A 19,509-nucleotide genomic window follows, 5' to 3' on the forward strand; every position below is an offset into this window, starting at 1 on the left:
TTTTTCTGAAGATATTTTTGTTTTATTAGCCAGTTAACTTTGCTCAAGTCACACTCTAAACTTTGTCACACCTGTGGTGGGCAGCAGCTGAAATCACTTTAGTTGTTTTAGGCTACCCCATATCTGTTGTGTTCAGAGGTCAACCAGAGATTTGGGCAGAGTTTAATTGCAGAATTTGGGGTTTTGACTCTGCTTCCTAGATTTCTCTCCTTGCTTCCACCTCTTGTGATAGCTTTAAAGTTTGTTCTCTGATTCTTCAAGCTAGTAAGATTGCTGATTTCTATTTGAGTTCTAGCCAGCCAGGCACCAATTGTGGCCTGCCTTCAGGTGAAAATTCTGGAAAAAGGGGGTTACTCATCCAGTGCCATTCCTTTCCACTAAGTGTTAACTTCTCTGGTTTTACCCTGATTTCGGTTTCTCTTTAGTGCTTTTTGATTGTTAAGTTTTACATTTTATCCAGAATTTAAAGCTGTCTGTGGAATGCTACTCCACCATTACCAGAGGCAAAACTTTACTAAATGCCTTTAGAGATAAACTCATGTTGCTTTTTATACAGTATTTATAATTGTTACTTAATGTTCTACTGTAACCATCCATCATATTTTGTTGCCACTCACCTAGAGACATAGACCTAGGTTGTCCCCCAACTCCCTGATGCTGCAAACAGTACCATTTAGAATATTATCTGTGGGAAGGTTTCTTTGGCATATATATCCCAAGAGTGAGATTGCTAGATTGTAGTATATTTGCATAGCTAATTTCATGAGTAAATCCCTTCCACCAGGGCTTGAGTGTTTTCCTTTACTCACATCTCCACATCACTTGGAATTACCCACCTTTCTTATGTTTGCCAATCTGATGGTTAGAAGGTAGTATCTCATTTAAACTTGCGTTTTCTGAGTTTTAGAGATGTACACTTCTTTACATTTTTTACCTTTTTTTCTTTCTTTTGAGGAAGATTAGCCCTGAGCTAACTACTGCCAATCCTCCTCTTTTTGCTGAGGAAGACTGGCCCTGAGCTAACATCCATGCCCATCTTCCTCTACTTTATATGTGGAACGCCTACCACAGCATGGCTTTTACCAAGCGGTGCCATGGCAGCACCCAGGATCTGAACCAGCGAACCCTGGGCCGCCGAGAAGCAGAATGTGTGCACTTAACTGCTGCACCACTGGGCCGGCCCCTGTTTTTTACCTTTTATGTATTGGTTTTTATGTCCATTGCTTATTTTTCTGCTTATGTGTTTCGAGTCAAATCTTTACTCTTTCTTGTGATTTGTGCTGTTTTGGCCATGTCAAATAAATTCTTTCCCATAAAGGAATTATGCTCCTACGTTTTCTTCTCTTAGCTTTATGTTTTTTTTGTGTGTATTAGGAAGATTGGCCCCGAGCTAACATCTCTGCCTTCCTCTGTGTGGGATGCTGCCACAGCGTGGTTTGATTAGCAGTCCTAGGTCCGCCCCGGGGATCCGAACCTGTGAACTCCGGGCTACTGAAGTGAAGTGCGCAAACTTAAGCACTATGTCACTGCGCCGGCCCCTAGCTTTATGTTTTTACCTTTCACATTTAGGTCTTTAATGCAGTTGCCAGTTTTTTGTATATGGTATGAGGTAGAAATCCAACTTCATGTTTCTCAATATGATGCAACCAGTTTTTCAAATATGTCTTTTTTTTAATTGCCATCGTTTGGAAGTATGTTTTAGCATTTGTTGAGGTAATTCCACAAAGTAGTCTTCCTAACATATACATCTGATCGTATTACTTGAACTCATTCAGTGGTACTCCATTGTCTTAGGATGTAGTCCATAGTCTTCAAGATGATTTAGGAAGGTCTTCGTGAAGTCATCTCTATTTGTCTCTGCGTTCTCTGCCCAGCCTGCGAGTACTCTAAACTTAAAACGTGCCCTTTCTTCCTCTGGGAAATATCATACTGTTGTACATAGTACAATATGTTTTGTTTGTTTTTCTGCCTGTATTCTTTACTACACTTAGTCCCAGTTTCTGTTATGTATTAGGTGTTCAACAAATATTTACAAATTGAAGGAATTTAGTTGAATAACTTAGTCTCCTTATCCTTCATTAACTATCTAATTGACTTTTTCAGACCAGATTAATGTTTAGGGGAAACTAATTTAGCTGACGAATAAAAGTTAATGTAGTCACTACTGTTAATCTCAGTGGACAGTTCCCTTCAAATCTTTCCTGTGTTGACATACTATATTCATATAGCTGCTTATTTGTTTCCATAGGTGTTGAGTTATCTCATTTGATCCTTAGAACAACTCTAGATAGAAAGATTGGGCATTACTTCTGTTTGACGAATGTTGAATCATAGTGTAAGTGAGGCTCACACAGCTAAGTTTTGTATTTCTGCCTACCTTTTTTTTTTTTTGAGAAAGAGCTGTTTACTCAGGCAGCTGTGTACTATTAGTGATATGAATAAAAGCCACTTCAATCTCTTGTTCTGTCAAGTATGTTATAAAGGTAATATTTTTGAGGTTTTCTTTTTGTTGGCCATGCTTTTCTTTCTTCCTTTCTTTTTTAAAATTCTTTTGGAGGAGTTATCTTAAGCTTTATGACCAGCAAACCAGTTTCAGTCATATTGGTACTTTTGGGGGAGAGAACTGTGGGTAAATGGTTTCAATTAGAGATTTGCCTATGGAACCTTAAATAGTACAAACATTGTTAGACTGTAACTATAGGAGATTTACTGTCTTTAAAGTCATATATATTGTCAATTTTTTCACAGGATATTTTATATACTAGTAGATGTATCTTTTAAATTAAAAGTAGATTTTAACTGCTTTTGTACTTAGATTTTGTAAAGCGTTTTCAGCAGTGTGCTCTATTGTTCATATTAAGTCGTTTGGGAACTTGGTGTTTCTAGGCAGATTATGCACTTGGAGGTGGAATACTTCTCTGGCTTCATAAGTGTTATTAAATAAAGTTGAAATCATTTATGCTATTAAATAGGTTGAGACGATTTTAACTGTTGAGATTTGGCAATTTCTTAAAAGGTCATATTTTAATGATACTTCATTATACTGAATGTTTTACTGGTGTTAGATACTCTGAAACATGGCCTATTAACCACAACTGTCTAGTGTTAAAGGAACATTTAGTAATGGAATTAGCACTTTTTTTTTTCAGTTTATTGAAAAAATATGCCAAAGTATCAGTATTGTGTAAATCTTAATATATGAGCTAGTTCTTTAAAGATATTAATTTTATTTTTCTTTAAATCTCTCTTTTTCTGCTCTTTAGAGGAAGTATCATTCTGCAAAGGAAGCTTATGAACAACTTTTGCAGACAGAAAACCTTTCTGCACAAGTAAAAGCAACTGTCCTACAACAGTTAGGTATGTAATAGTATACGTTTAGTGTATGAAAGTACTTCTCTTTATGTATTTTACGTATCAGGGATGGCAAATATGTGGCTCATATATTGTATTCCTTTTCCTTCCTTTGCCAAGAATTGATATAATTAATCTGAATCCAACGTATTTCTACCCTCTGCCAAGCGCTGTCCATCTCACAGTCCTTCTCATTGTGATTCTTTAGTGCAGGTAGTCCTTTTAAATTCTCAAAATTATTCTCCAGTACTTGACCCATTCGCGAGAGGGATTGAATTCTTTGTTTGTGGCAGATGAGCTTAGCACTCAGTGAAGTTAAGTGATTTGCCTCAAGTCACTTAGTGGTTGGTGAGCTTGCTTTCATAGCTCTAGCAATAATATTAACTAAAACCTTTTATCTAAAAATTGTGCAAGATCTAACACTATAGTTTCTGTACATATGCTAATATTGAACATGAAGGAATGTAGCCATTTGGATGTAATGTGTCACTATCACCAAGGAGGTAGTGCTGGAGTTCTCCAACATTTAATTTTGTTGCTTAGTTATCGAGTCATGTTTCTAGTGTCTGTATTTGGTATTTGGGTTTTTCCCCCAGCTTTTGTTTATTTGTTTTTGGTCTGAGCAATTAATTTGTTCTTAATTTTTAACCCATGTTGTAGTAATATGAATGTTTTCATAATATGACTTTATATAATTTTAAAATCATTTAAGCTTAGATTTTATCACTTCGTGATATTAATTCATATCATGATTAATTATACAAAACAAACGTATGAAACTCATGTTTTTAGTTTTGTTTTTAGTTTAATCTCTGGTTAGAATTTTACTTGAGTTGTCCATATTTTTAAAAATTGTAGAGGTATTTAAATATTTGCTTTTACTGAGTTACATTACTCATATTACTGAGTAATGTGAATTTGTATCTTTAAATTAAAACATGTTTATTAGTACAGTAAACAAAAGGTTCTGTGTTCTTAAGTAAAAAGAACAAAGTGTTGCTTTTAGAATATACAGCTTACTCATTCAGCTAATACTTGAATACAAACTTTTTTTAATCCATACTATTTTTGATTTTTTAATGCATTTTACCTGCAGCAAAGAATGTATCAATCGTAAAAATGCATACACCTTTCAAATTTAAGAAATGATTTGAAATAGTTTTGGTTTTAGTTATGTCTGAATCACCTCTTCTCTTTGGCATTGGCTTACCATATTTCGGAGTGTATAAGTAAACTTTTCATGGTTTTGAAAGGAAAAATACTTCCCCTAATTGAGTCTAATTTATGCCTGTACATCCTTCTTACTTGCTTGTCACTGTTGCTTAAGCAGCTCCTTTTAGAGCCTGTTACTCTAGGTCCTGTTCTTACTAGTAATAGCAGAAGAGATAAGGGAGGAACAGATGAATAAACATCTGATTGACTTATATTTCCATAAAACCTGGTAACTCAAACTTAAAATATCTTTTGGAGTGTAGCAACTGTAATAAATGTCAGAAAGTGAGGGTTCTTATTTGTTACCTATACTGTGGACTATACATAAAGAACAGAGCTGGTTTTATGCACTTGAATTGATCCAGAACTGAAATATGATTCCCTGAGAAATTAAACCAAATTATTCCTGTGTGTCTTGAAGGTTTAGAATACACTATTCCATGATCCAATCTTTTGATTGCTTACATAGCCATCTAGTTTATTCATTTATAATAAGAATTGTATATATTTAAGATGTGCAACATGATGTTTTGATATACATAGTGAAATGATTACTACAGTCAAGCTAATCAACATATCCATCTCCTCACATAGTTACCATTTGTTTTTGTGTGTGGTGGGAGCACCTGAAGTCTATTCTCTTAGCAAATTTCCCATATACATTACAGTGTTATTGACTGTAGTCATTCTGCTGTACATTAGCTCTCTAGACTTATTCATCCTACATAACTGCAACTTTGTACCCTTTGCCCAACATTGCCCCCTTTCCCCCACCTCACTCCTCCTGGTAACCACTGTTCTGCTCTCAGCTTCTATGTATTCAACTATTTTAGATTCCACATATAAGTGAGATTATGTACTATCTAAATTTATTTAATAAACATCTGTAGTACCCATTTTGTATCATTCTTATTTGCACCATTCGAATATACTTATAGCCTTGGGTTTCTTTTTAATTGTCAAATGCTGTATAGTTTTTATTTTATATAAGATGTGAATATATGTGGCCAATGCCAATAAGGTAGGGTTGTGTGTGTGTTTCACTCTGAGCTATCATTGATTATATGGCCTTATATTTGTTGCTTGGAAATAAACATTGGGTTAATAGACTGTCTTGGAGATTCTTAAAATGCACATAAATTTTTACATGGAACAGTGAATAAGAGTTAACATCTTTATGTTCTTTGTTTCATAACTTGGAATTTTTTCAAATACAAAAATCAGAAAAGAAAAGAGAAACTATAGTTTGTAATCTACTAAGTGTTAAGTCAGTGCTTAAAATCGTTTTAATGTCTCTGGAATAAAAGTTCTTTGACTGTACCTTCCTGTGAGAAAAAGACTTTGTCGTGGCCGGAATTGGCAGTTCTAAATTTTGGGACTGTGTCTGCCAAACTAAATGAATAAATTGACGGAAGAGAGTACTTTTACTTGTTTTCTGCTTAGTATTCTTAAAAATAGAACAACAATTAAGTCGTTTCAGTAAATATTTTTAATCATTTACTATAGGTTGGATGCATCACACTGTGGATCTCTTGGGAGATAAAGCCACCAAGGAAAGCTATGCTATTCAGTATCTCCAAAAGTCCTTGGAAGCAGATCCTAATTCTGGCCAGTCCTGGTATTTCCTTGGAAGGTGAGACTTATCAGACACTTAAGTTTTGCTTTTGTGTATTTCAGCTAGGAGATTTGAATTATGATCTAAAATGTTAGTTTGCATTTATAGCCTGATCAGTGTATTTTCTGTTTTAAATATATTATAACAAAGATTTCTGGAAGTTAAAAAAATAGAATAAAGTTCTGAATGTGGTGGTTTTCTCACAGCATAATATGGTTTACCAGGGCATTTCTTATTTTGCTTATTGGGTTTTCATTTGACTTGAATTATTGCTGGTTTTTAAAAAGTCTTATCAGATAGTAATTCTTCATTTGTGTATTTAAATGCCTTTCCTTTTGATTTTAGTATTCTCTTTATATGTTTATTTAACAGAACAGAGAATTAATTTCTCGTTCCACCTGGTGACTACTAGTAGCCAGTGGCACCTTGCTATTTATAATTTTGATTAATGATATATACCTTAGTATGGACATATTTGATTAATAGTAGTTCTCAAATCACAGTTCTACGTGAAATCTTACAGTAAGAAGGTGGGATACGTTATTACTGGATTTGTTGGAAAGGAGAAGTGGCATGTAGTGAAAATAGTTCTCTGCAAGTCTATAAACTTTCCTTTGTACTTTCAATATCTGAATTGTGCTTACCGATTATCTGAAATATACCTTATGTATATGTATCTGATAGATTGTATTTTGGGGCCATCATCATATTTCATTTTGCTTCCTAATTGGTTTTAGCTTATGTGGTATGGTTGAAAGGTCAGTATACTAGGAGCTGAGAGACTTGAATTCAAGTCTTGGCTAGGCTGCTGTTTGTGGAGTCATGGATGGTACAGTTAAACCTTTTGAGACTTCAATTTTCTTTTAACCTATTAAATAAGATGATTCTATTAGGTCAGTGATCTTCACTGGGGGCTGTTTTGCCTCATAGGGGACATTTCATAATGTCTGGAGATATTTTGGTTATCACAATTATGGGGAATGCTGCCTGCATGTATCTAGTGGGACAGCCCTGTGCAACAAAAGATTACCTGGCCCAAAATGTCCATAGTGCTGATGTTGAGAAACTCTGGGTTAGATTATCTATTAGGTACCTTCCCACTCTAAAGATTTCAATTTTATGACTTCTTTTGAAATTATCCTATTGTTATTTTAATTTTAAACTTTTTTCCATAGGAATATTTTACTTTCAATTTGCTGTATAATCACATTAAATTTTAGTATTTTTAGTATTTTTTCTTTAAATTAAGCAAAGTATATTTGTATGAAAGGGAATATTATTAAGGTGTTTTCTTCTTTAAACACATAATTGATTATTCATTAATAATGTACAACAAGAATTGACTGGAAAAGTACCTAGTTTTAGCAGGGATTTTCTAATCTCGTCCTAGGCTTGTAAAATTGTCTAATTTGCGTTGCTCGTTAATAAAGCTGGAGAGTCCAAACTTTGTCTCCCTCTTTCACTAAAGATCTTTGGAAGCTGAAACTATGTTTTACCACCTTTGTATCTTCTTGCTATTCAAAGTGGCTGTTAAATAAAAATAAATGAACTAACTAAACACCATCTGTGTTTGTGGCTAGTGCCATTACTACTGTTTGTGTTGCACAGTGGGAGGCTTCATACAGTCACTGGAAGGGAGGTCTAGTACAGGAAAGTAGGGGCCATCTAGTCATTGCCTGTAGTGTTAACATTTATATATGAAAATTTCTTTTAATATAGATTAAAAGGAATATGTGCCAGAAAGTATTTTCCTTTTGACCTAAGCTAAAGATGAGTAGTTTAATACAATACAATAGTGTGGATGTCTTTTTAGGGTACGTTTTGTTTTTAATTCTAGGCATATAAAATTAATATATAATGAAACATCTAAAATTGCTATTTTAGTAATGCTGTAATTTTCAGCTCAGTGAGCAGTGTTACGGTTGTACTAATATAATTTGAGGGCTGTTTTAGATTTTTTCTATGTTTACTTTTCTTACCTTCTTTCACTGCCTTCTAATGTGTTGCTTCTAATCTGTTTTGTTGTGGGAAAATTTATAAATAAATTATATTTTATAAGTTATTAAAGCTCTGATCGAAGACTTCAAGTGTCAATAAACAACTTTGGAATTTGATGACCCTAATATTTCTGAGGCTTTTTATTACTTTCCTCTGCATTCAGGTCTGTGTTGAAGATTGAATTTGCTCCTCATTTGGCATGTGTATATCATAATGAAAGTGTAATGTGATAATGCTCTTATACCAGCATTAATCATTGACTGTGTTATCACAGAGCTTAAAGAATGTAAAGGCTGGGAGGGACCAAGGAGGTCATCTAGTTCACCCTGTAAACCCTGTCCTTTTATAGATGTAGAAAGCGAGTTCGGAGGAGTAAAATGTTTTGTCCAAAGTTACAGTCCCGTAGGTAACTAATATCAGAGCGGGGAGTAGATCCTAGCTTCAGCACCCAGTGCTGTTTTGATTATACAAGGCTGTCTCAGGGGAAGCCTAGTGAAGTTTTATTAGAGAAAAAGTGGTTGGTGGTTGGACTGGGACATCTGTATTTAGGCACAATTCGTTTCCTACTTTCACTTTGTAGAAATGGAATGTGAAAACATTGGTTTGGGGAATTACTGCTCATTCCTCCCAGTGGTTAGACAAATTTGTCTGTGAATCTCAGATCTGGCTTTGAGTTGGCTTTGAACAACAACAAACACAGCATGTTTTCTACTGTCTTTTAAGCATTCCCTTTCTTTGTGGTGTCTGTCCTTGTTTGGCATTGTTAATGACCTCATCTTCTGAATTCTCCCCTCATAAAACAGTTTACAGACACACTTTGCCTGTGCTTTCTCTGTCTCAGTCACTGACCTTTCTTATATTGTCCAACACAAGATTAGTGATTCCTTAGGCTTATTTTTACCTCTCCCTTGTAGGTGTCCTATGTTCTTAGAATCTCTCTTCCATATAGATGAATTCCAAATCTAGATTTCTACAGTTCAAGGTGTTAAACTCCAGGACGACATCTCCTATTCTTTACCTTGTATTACCCATTTTAATGTCCTCACTTCATGTCAAAATCAGCATATTTGAAACTTCATTCATCATATTCTTCCCCAAACCAGCTCCTTCTCCTTTTATTTTTGCCAGTGACATCACCATTTTTTCCTCTATTTAATCAGGCTTAAAAACTAAGTTATAACCTCACCACCACCACCACCACCGCCCATGAATATCTAATGGGTCACAAAGTCTTTCTCAGTCCTTTGCTTCATTGTTTCTCTGGTCTTTTTCTTCTTGCCACTTCCATTACTTACTCCCCAATTTTGGCCTGTTCCAAACCAGTGAGTATAGCTGCCTTCTTTTTTACTGTTTGTAATTTATTTTCTTTTCAGTTTATCCCTACACGTTATTAGCAGATTAATATTCCTATAAAGTGCTTTCATCGTGCTATTCTTCTTCTTAGAAGAACAAACTTCAGGGTATTCTTGGGCTGAATTTAAGATTCTCTAGTATTTGTATCTGTGCTATCTTATACACATTAGGTTTTGCTCATACTGTTGAAATAACATTTTGAAATGCATTCTGTCATCTTCTTTGCCCAAATCAGTGGTTCCCAGACTTTTGGATTACATGAATCAGTAAAATTTCAAAGAATAATTATAAGGCTCAAAATAGGATGTTTGGGCAAGTAAAGACATTTAAAAACTTTTTTCTATTTACTCAGCCAATAGTTTTTCAAAGTCAGTCAGTTACAATGCAAATATTAATTAGTTTAATGGAAAATTTATGTATGTGTATATTATCATTTTTTCCATTTTGTTTGCTTGGCCAAATTGTCATATTCTGGCTGGTAATAGGGAATCACTGATCTAAACAATATGCATCTACACATATTTAAATCCCTTACTCTTACCTTTCCCTTTCTTGCCTTTCCTAAATCCTATAGTATGTATTAAGGTCTCTTCTACCCTAAATTCTCAGACCACTTATTGTCTGTGCTAGCCATTTGATATGGCATCATGACATTTATAATATGTCTTCAATCTTCAACTAAATTGTAAGCTCCTTGAAGACAGGGACTGGGTTTTGTTTTTTCTTTTCCCCTAGCACCAAGCACTAAGAAGGTAATTTCTATATTTATAATTTCTGCTGCCGTTCTGTGTATTCATCAGGTACATTTGCATTAAGAAAATGACAGGTCCTTGAAACTTCAATCATAGCCTGCTACCCTTAGTAGTTATAAATATTTCACTTACATTATTTTATACCATTTTTGATAGTTATCTTGATAATATGTCACGTTTGTATTTTTTATGAATTAAAGAATTATTTCCCTCGTGATTATTTAAGAAAGGAGAATTGAAATCTAATTCAGCAAGTCTTAGCAATGTAGACTGTTTTTCTTGGTTTTTAACTCTGTGTTTTTACTGTATAGAAAACCAGAGATCAAGGTATATAAGTAGAGTGGAGTGGTTGTGTGTGGGTGTGTGGGTGTGTGTGTGTTTTAAACTCTCAATATAATAGTATTGAAGAGATAGGGCCTTTAATTATTCTAACAATGTTCCTTAATACAGCATGTTTTATCATTTGTGAGATAGACTATAATATAGTTTATCGAAGGGTTAATATAATTATCTCATATATACACACATGCACATAAATATGTTAGCTTATTAGGTTTTTTAATTTTTGGCGTATAGTCTGTCCTTTCAGCAAATCAGTGTTAATGGAATTTTCTTGATTCTTTTTTCCCCTCCCCTTTCAGGTGCTATTCAAGTATTGGGAAAGTTCAGGATGCCTTTATATCTTACAGGCAGTCTATTGATAAATCAGAAGCAAGTGCAGATACGTGGTGTTCAATTGGGTAAGTCTTTGTATAAAAATAATGGTATTCTAATTGATAAACAAATATGGTTGTATCAAATATAATATACTTTGTAGTTTATATCATCTTATGAAGCTAAGCAGTTCTTCTTAGTTGACTCATTTTTTTCTTAATTTTTCTTTCCAGCGTGCTATATCAGCAGCAAAATCAGCCTATGGATGCTTTACAGGCCTATATTTGTGCTGTGCAATTGGACCATGGCCATGCTGCAGCCTGGATGGACCTAGGCACACTCTACGAATCCTGTAACCAGCCTCAGGATGCCATTAAATGCTACTTAAATGCAACCAGAAGCAAAAGTTGTAGTAATACCTCTGCACTTGCAGCACGAATTAAGTATTTACAGGTAAAATTTTTAAATAGCAGTTTTTCTAAAGGCACATGTTTCCCCATGACACTCAGGCAGGGGGAGGGTGGCTGGAAAGTTTGTCTAGTTGTGTTTTGATGTCTATAATTTGTTTCCATATTTTGTAAACATACCATAGCTTGTAATATTATTTTACTTTTCATTTTAAGTAAGATATGCAGTATTTTAAAAGATACTCTTTTGCACATTTACGCTGTTGATGCATATTAATTTACATAATTTTTTTCTATGTACTGTCTACATTTTTAAGTTGTCATAGCATTTTAGAGAAAAGAACACAAACATTGTCTTTCACTCTTGCTTGGAGTTTCATGAGAAGACAGCTATGAGAACTCTGAAATCAGAGCTCAGCTTTGTTTTAATTTTCACAAAGGTTTATATTCCCGTTACCCTCTTTATACTTCGTATCTTTCTGAAACCCCAAATTAAGAATCTATTTTCTTTTAAAAACAATTAGTTATAGCATTTAGGAAGATTTAGTGGACTTGCTCTTACTCAAGTAGGCTTGTGTTAAATTTGCTTTTTACATAATTTTTCCTAGGCTCAGTTGTGTAACCTTCCACAAGGTAGTCTACAGAATAAAACTAAATTACTTCCTAGTATTGAGGAGGCGTGGAGCCTACCAATCCCCGCAGAGCTTACCTCCAGGCAGGGTGCCATGAACACAGCACAGCAGGTGAGAAGTTGGGTTATGTTCTGCAGGTGCCCAGCTTTAAGGGTTCTTTTCAATCTGTAGTGGTCAAGACGCGTATTTTACTAAGCACAGGAGGCTTTTATTAATGAAAAGCCTTTTGATTTAATTGCCAAGGGAATCTAGATCAAAATAAAACTCCCTCTGATATGGGAAAAAATTTTGGGGTGCCAATTTAGAACCTTTGCTCATTTTCATGATTTTGAAGGAGATTTCTTAAAATAATGCTGCAGTTGTTTAATTTTTAAAGCAAGTTTTTCAAAGGAAGGTACGCATTCCTCCATTGATGATTCATTTGATTTTGATTTTCAATAATTGCAATCAGCGATGTCCACACAGCTTTGAAAAGTATGCAGCTTGTAAAGTTTTATAATTTGAAGGAATGAATTAAGAATATATAGAACCCTATTTTTGTCTTCCTTCTGTGATTCTTAGGCATGTAAACCTCATCATCCAAATACTGAACCTGTATTAGGCCTCAGTCAAACACCAATTTCACAGCAATCCTTGCCACTACACATGATTCCTTCTAGCCAAGTAGATGACCTGTCCAGTCCTGCCAAGAGGAAAAGAACATCTAGTCCAACAAAGGTATATATTTTAGAGAACTAGAAAATCCCAGTCAAAAAAAGAAATTCCCAACTGCCCTGAACTTGTGCAGTTTGAACATCTCTTGTCCTTTATTTTAAATCTGTGGACATCAAAGAGTGAAAGGTTTGAGTTTTTCCATCCCAAATTCTTAGCATCATATTTAATATAGAAAGTAGCGATAAATTTGCATTCATCAAATCATTTTATTCATCTCCCTGCCGTTAAGATCTCAACACACTTTTCATCATCACTTTCTACTGACATTGAAATAAATTTAATGTTGGATCTAGTGGATAGTGTGGTATTTAGGTTAGCCATTTGGGCCATAGTTTAGGGGTGGGCCTTTTCGGGTGGCTTATTAAAGAATTTTTTTACTTATGATTTCCCAATTTTATTATGCATGTGAAATGATTTTTAAAAGAATTTAATGTCATAACATTTTTTTAGTATGTAAATGTTCCAAATAATAGTCATTTGGCCTCCAGTAGTCATTATTGTTAACTATGGATTTAACCAAATATTCTTTAATTTTTTTTTTTTTATCACTTTTCCTCAGAATACTTCTGATAATTGGAGTAGTGGCCATGCAGTGTCACATCCTCCAGTACAGCAACAAGCTCATTCATGGTGTTTGACACCACAGAAGTTACAGGTATGTAAGATATGCTTTTGATAGGTTGCTTTTCCTATTAAAAAAGAGTAGAGGAAATCAGCTTTAAGATTTTTTAAGTATTCTTAAAATTGAATGGCAGTAAACCTAGTTAATATGCACGTAAATGACATGAACCCACATTTACCAGAGCAATAGAGAAAATTCATTTTTGTTTTTCACTTATTTTTCAAAACAATTTTTTTTAAAACAGGTAATATATTCACATGGTTCAAACTGTATAAGTTTGAATATAGGGTATATAGAGTAAATTCTCCTTCAACTCCTGCCCCTACCTACTCAGTTCCCCTCCTCACAGACAGCCAGTTATTAGTTTCTTATCTATCTTCCCAGATATATGTCATGCATATACAAGCAGATATGCATCCCCTTTCTCTCATATATTATTTTTCTCCTTTTTACACAACAGTAGAGTGCTGTATATACTGTTAACAATGTAATTTACAGACCTTTCCATGTCAGCATATAAAGAGCTTCCTTGTTCTTTGATGGCCACACCATATTTCTTTATGTAGATGTCATGCCTTTATTTAAGCGCATCACTAGCTTTGGACCGTCAGGTTGTCATCATACTTTTCCTATTCCAGACAGTGCTGCTTTGAATGTACTTGTCATAATGCATTTTTAAGCTTAAAGAGTTTTCTGTGTGAATACTGAAAAATATTGTATTAATGAATAAAACTTCGTGCCCATTTATCTCAAAGATCACATTACAATAAACCTTCTTGAGATAAATGTTTATTTTTTACATAAACTTCCTCACACTTCTTAAAGAACTTCATCTTGACGTTGATTGCTATTCATCAGACATCAATATCCTTGACTAGACGCAGCTTTGAGATTATCCAGTCATGTCAGGGTAAGGTTGCTTAGAATAGTGAGCTTTTTTCTTAGATATGTCTTTGACTGTATTCTCCTTTCTTCTTCTAGCACTTGGAACAGCTCCGTGCAAATAGAAATAATTTAAATCCAGCACAGAAACTGATGCTGGAACAGCTGGAAAGTCAGTTTGTCTTAATGCAGCAACACCAAGTGTGTATAGCATTTTTTTTTCCCTAAAATTTGTTAGCATTTTGAGTATTTTTATTCATTGACACTTCAATTTAGAGCATGTTCATACCCACTTCTACTTTCTACCAGTATTTGGTGGAATTTAATAATCTGTGCTCCTTAAAATACTAATTATGGACAGATTTTTAGGAAAAAACAGCCATAAATTTAATTTTGAACACGAGACTTGGTATTTTATTATTTATTTACGTGCTCTTTTGCATGTGTTCTAAGGATTTATATTATTTAATATTTAACAAGCTATCCTAAACTGATGTAGGATTCTTTAGGGCTTAGTTCAAAGAATCTGGTGTATAATAGAATGAAATTTTGAAATCCCCTATTTTGTGATTGGGGAAAAGACCTATAAATTCCAGAGTCCTTTTCCATAATTTTCAGCTGCATTCTTTCATCACTACTAAAGGAATATTTCTTAAAAATGAAACTGCTTTTCTGAGGAAGCTAATCTAAATATGAACAAACACAATTTCTTATTTTTAAAAAGTGTGTATTTTTCAACCCAGAGAAGTTAAATGGTAGGGTAAAATCCGAGATTACCTGGTTATACACCTTTATATTCTGATTCTCTCCCCTATGGGCCACAAAGCAGCATTTATTTTTCATTTGTTTTTCCGCAGATGAGACAAACAGGAGTTGCACAGGTACGATCTACTGGAATTCCTAATGGGCCAACAGCTGACTCATCACTGCCTACAAACTCAGTCTCTGGCCAGCAGCCACAGCTTGCTCTGACCAGAGTGCCCAGCGTCTCTCAGCCTGGAGTCCGCCCTGCCTGCCCTGGGCAGCCTTTGGCCAATGGACCCTTTTCTGCAGGCCATGTTCCCTGTAGCACATCAAGAACGCTGGGAAGTACAGACACTATTTTGATAGGCAATAATCACACAACAGGAAGTGGAAGTAATGGAAACGTGCCTTACCTGCAGCGAAACGCACTCACTCTACCTCATAACCGCACAAACCTGACCAGCAGCGCAGAGGAGCCGTGGAAAAACCAACTATCTAACTCCACTCAGGTAAGAGAAGGATTAGCTGCCTTGTTGGCTTCTCATATAATAGTTGTCTTTATTTGGTTTTATGCATTTTGAGAGAAGAAGAAATGAAAGTTTGAAGAACTGTTTTTTTAAGCATTTTGTAGTACTACAATATTATTGTGACTCAGTATATATATGTACGTGAGTGTATTTTCTTTTCCATTACAAAATTTACACACACACGCACAGATAATCTTGGAAATTTCCAAAGGAGAAAGAAATAGATCATATAATCCCGGAAAACCCACTGTTAATTTAAAATGGCATTATAAGCATTTACGTAATGTTACTTAGTTTATTTCTGCATATATTGCCTACTTAAGATCAGGTACTGTGCTAGGTGGTTGGTATTTCCTCTGGTGGGAGAGAAAGATCCTTAAAGAACTAGTTACCATAAATTACTATGAAGTGTCACTTTGGAAAAGTGCTATCGGAGTACCTAGGAGGGCATATATAACCAAGATGTTAGAGTCTCCAGAAATTAGAGAATTTGGGAGAAGAGAGGGATGGTAAAGGGTGCCTAGAATATAGATGATGAAGAGAGGAGGGTGAAATATGAGGCTGAAGTGAGTAAAGGAACTTGCCTAATTTGTCTTGAAGGCAAAATGAAGCTGCTAAAGTTTTCAAACAGAGTAATGGATTTCATGAACATTATTTTTATCAAAGATATGTGCTATATTTTACTAAGTAGTTCACTGTTTAGACATTTAATTTCTAAGTTTTTTCTTCCGAAGATTTATGCACATAGTTTTTCCTGTGTTTGATTGTTTCCATAGGATGAGTGTTTCAAAGTAGAACTGAAGGGTCAAAGAGTAAGCATTAAAAAAATGTTGCCAACGTGTATTACCAAATAACTTTTACTTTTACTAGTCTACTATAAGAAATATTTGACTTGTTGCTGGTTTACCTTATATTGTTGGTAAAACTGAGATAAGTTCTTTTTCTAAGACTTTTAAGTTTATTCTTGAAGTACTGTACTTGGTGGGACCATCTCTTCTAGAGTGATTAGTAGTTTTATTCATTCTTAAAGAAATGTTGAGCACCTCCTATGTCCATGTCCTGTTCGAGGTTCTGGGGGTAAATCAAAGAAAACACACAAAAATGTCTTAATTTGTGTGGGTAAACAGACAATTAAATAAGCATTACATATAGAATACTAGGTAATGATACAATTAATTCTATGAAAAATATATTCGAAAAGGGAGCTGGAGAGTATTAGAGATTGGTGGTAAAGGAATTGCAGTTATAAGTAGGAACGTCAGGGAAGGATTCACTGGAAGGTGATATTTCAATGAAGACCTGAAAGAGTTACAGAAGTAGTGAGCCTTGAAGATATTTGTGATAAGAGTGTTCCATGTGTAGGGAGCAGCATAGAGCAAAAGGCCCTAGGGCAGGAGTGTGTTTTGCATGTTTGAGGAAAATCAAGGTGGCAAGCATGGCTGAACAGGGTGAACAAAGGGTGAGGAGAATAAATATGGTCCAGCTGGAATCAGGCTGGCTAAATCATGTTCAGCCTTGTAGGCATTGTAAGGATATTGGATCTTATTCTGAGTTAAATGGAGTTCTGAATGGAGGAGTGACATGATCTTAGTTTTTAACTGGATCCTCTCTGGTACTCTGTAGATAGGCTATAGGAGGCAAAAGTAGAAATGATGTGACCAATTTGGAGATTATTGCTGTAGTCCAGGTTAAGAGATGGTGGGGGCTCGACTTAAAGTGGCAGCGGTAGAAGTGGTCAACTTTTGGGTATATTTGGAAGGTAGAACAACACGATTAGCTGATAGAGTGAAGTGTGAGAAAGAGGAGTCTAAGCTAGCCTGACCAACTCTAGAAGGATAGACAAGACTGGATGAGATCACCAAGGGTTGAGAACAGATTGAGAAAAGAAGAGAACTCAAAACTGAACCTTAGAGCATTCCAGTGCCAGTAGGTCAAGAAATTGAAAAACTAGCAAAGAAGACTAGAAGAGGAGTGACCTGTGAGGTAGCAGGAGATCCAGAAGAATGTGAGTGATGCCCTGGAAGCCAAGTGAAGGAAGTCTTTCAAGGAAGAGAGTGTGATCAAAGGGTAAAATGAAATAATGCTCATAGGTCGAGTAAGCAAGGTGAGGAGTAGGAATTGGCCATCCAAGGTATTTGGTGACATTGGTGGGATCAGGAAGCCACGGGGTACAGGTCATATCTACCCCACAACCACGATCTGTTTTTTGGTTTTTGTCTGTCTGTCTGTTTTTTATAGCCCAGGAACTAAGAATGGTTTTGCATTTTTAAAGGGTTGTAAAAAAAAAAAAAAAAAAAGGAATGTATGACAGAGACTGTATGGCTCTGCGAAGCCTAAAATATTTGCTGTCTGACCCTTTACAGAAAGGTTTGCTGACATTTTGATAAGAGCAATTTCAGTGGATTGGTGAGGGCAAAAGTCTAATTGTAGTTGGCTTCAACATAAAACAGAAGTAGAGAAATTAGAAGCAACAAGTGTAGATACTTAGTCATGCAGACTATGCACTGCACAATGCCAGGGGTGCCATTCCTGTAGACCATGACATAAACCAGAAGGAGAGAAACAGATGCAGCTGAAGGGGAAGTAGGATTAAGAGGTATTTCGGGTTTTGTTTTAAATTTAAGTTGGGAGAAATAAGAAATAAAGAAATTTAAGGTGGATGAAAGCTAATGGGAAAAATTCAGTAGAGAAGGAGAAATTAACACAGGAAAAAGAGGAGAGAATGTTAAAGTGAGGAGATGGGATTTTGGGGATTCAGTGTCTTTAAACATTGAAGGATTGCTAAAAGGATAATATGAGATTTTTGTTAGAATGCCTGTAGTGCTAAGGTATGATTGACAGTTAATATATGAGAACCTTTGTTATGATTGTAATTTAAGATTCTATTATTATTCTTTATTATATCTAATTCCCTGGCTTACTTAGTTGCTGAGATTTTGAGTAAATACTCTCTTAACCCTATTTTGGAAATTTACCATTCTTTAAAAACGTAATTTTAGAGTCAGAACTCTCAGTTTGCAGGCCACAAGTCTCTGTACATGACTGAATACTAAGTGGCAGAGAGCCCCAGCCTTTGCTTCGCAGGCCCTTCAAGGCCAGTGTCCATAGGAGCTTTATAACTTAGGGAGTGCAGTTGGGAAAGTTGTCTAAAAAATATTGTTGAACTAATTCTAGGTCAGAAGTTTCCCACATGCGGTTGCTGCATGATCACTACAGCTGGGGAACCTCTGTCTTTGGTATAAAGATAATTAAAGAGGCTTTTTCAGTACTGTCTTATACAGATATTTTCAAATACTTTTCTCAAGTTGTAATGAAAACTAGACCATTGATAGACCTGCATGGTAAGTCTGCCTTTTAGCTTTTGATGATGGAGGAAATAGAGCTCTGTATTAATTTACATTGCAATTTTGAAGTTTGTTCAAAGGTACCACTTAAGATATGAAAGTGTAAAATTATGTAAATTGTAGGTGATTGTTCAGCAAGTACTCTAAAGAATTTATAGCTTAAAGTACCTTGATTTGCCAGAGGTGATGTAATAAAATGGTTATTTTTTGCTTATCTGCATATTATAATCAGTGTAACTTGTTAAATGATTAGCTTCTGAGTAAATATTTGATGATAAATGAAATTTTGACTCACCCACCCAGATTCTTTCTTGGATGATATTTTAAATATTGATATGCTTATAATAGTGCAGTATTATTACTTTATGAAAAGTTTTCATATAACTTACAGATTTTATCTTTTAACTACAATGATTAAACTTTTAGTTGCTTATTTAATCATTTGAAACCAGGTTGCACTCTTTCACATGCTCATTGATGTGTATCAAATTTACATGTATCTAGTTTTTTAGGTAGGTAAGTTTCTTGAATAGAAACATATTATTAGTTTAAGATTTTTAGTTTTAGAAACTGGTTTTAGGGACATGCTTGGTTTTAGGGATTAAATGCAGCATTTGCTATATAAATGTGTCGTCATCAGCTAAATTTTTCTTTCTTTATAGCTTGTTACTGACAAATTAAATTTCACTTAAAATAAAAAAA

At 34.9% G+C, this 19,509-nt stretch overlaps 1 protein-coding gene across 21 annotated transcripts in view; it reads left to right on the top strand.

Moving 5' to 3' along the window:
• KDM6A (lysine demethylase 6A) overlaps window positions 1-19,509 on the top strand; it is a 206,637-nt gene that overhangs the window by 142,771 nt on the left and 44,357 nt on the right. For 4 of the 21 annotated variants that reach the window (XR_011536275.1, XM_070606385.1, XM_070606393.1 and 1 more), the window contains 8 exons: window positions 3,264-3,357; window positions 6,070-6,196; window positions 10,923-11,021; window positions 11,169-11,388; window positions 12,536-12,691; window positions 13,248-13,343; window positions 14,292-14,393; window positions 15,050-15,445. Coding sequence is in view for 15 of the 21 variants with exons in the window: in XM_070606385.1 (XP_070462486.1) it covers window positions 3,264-3,357; window positions 6,070-6,196; window positions 10,923-11,021; window positions 11,169-11,388; window positions 12,536-12,691; window positions 13,248-13,343; window positions 14,292-14,393; window positions 15,050-15,445 (1,290 nt within the window). In the remaining 6 variants the exon portion in view is untranslated. Of the gene's footprint in view, window positions 1-3,263; window positions 3,358-6,069; window positions 6,197-10,922; window positions 11,022-11,168; window positions 11,389-11,950; window positions 12,086-12,535; window positions 12,692-13,247; window positions 13,344-14,291; window positions 14,394-15,049; window positions 15,446-19,509 lie in introns of all 21 variants that reach the window. The other 17 variants (XR_011536274.1, XM_070606392.1, XM_070606383.1 and 14 more) reach the window with 7 other exon arrangements.

Source organism: Equus przewalskii, chromosome X, assembly GCF_037783145.1.
Source record: "Equus przewalskii isolate Varuska chromosome X, EquPr2, whole genome shotgun sequence".
In the NCBI taxonomy this organism is placed as follows: Eukaryota; Metazoa; Chordata; class Mammalia; order Perissodactyla; family Equidae; genus Equus; species Equus przewalskii.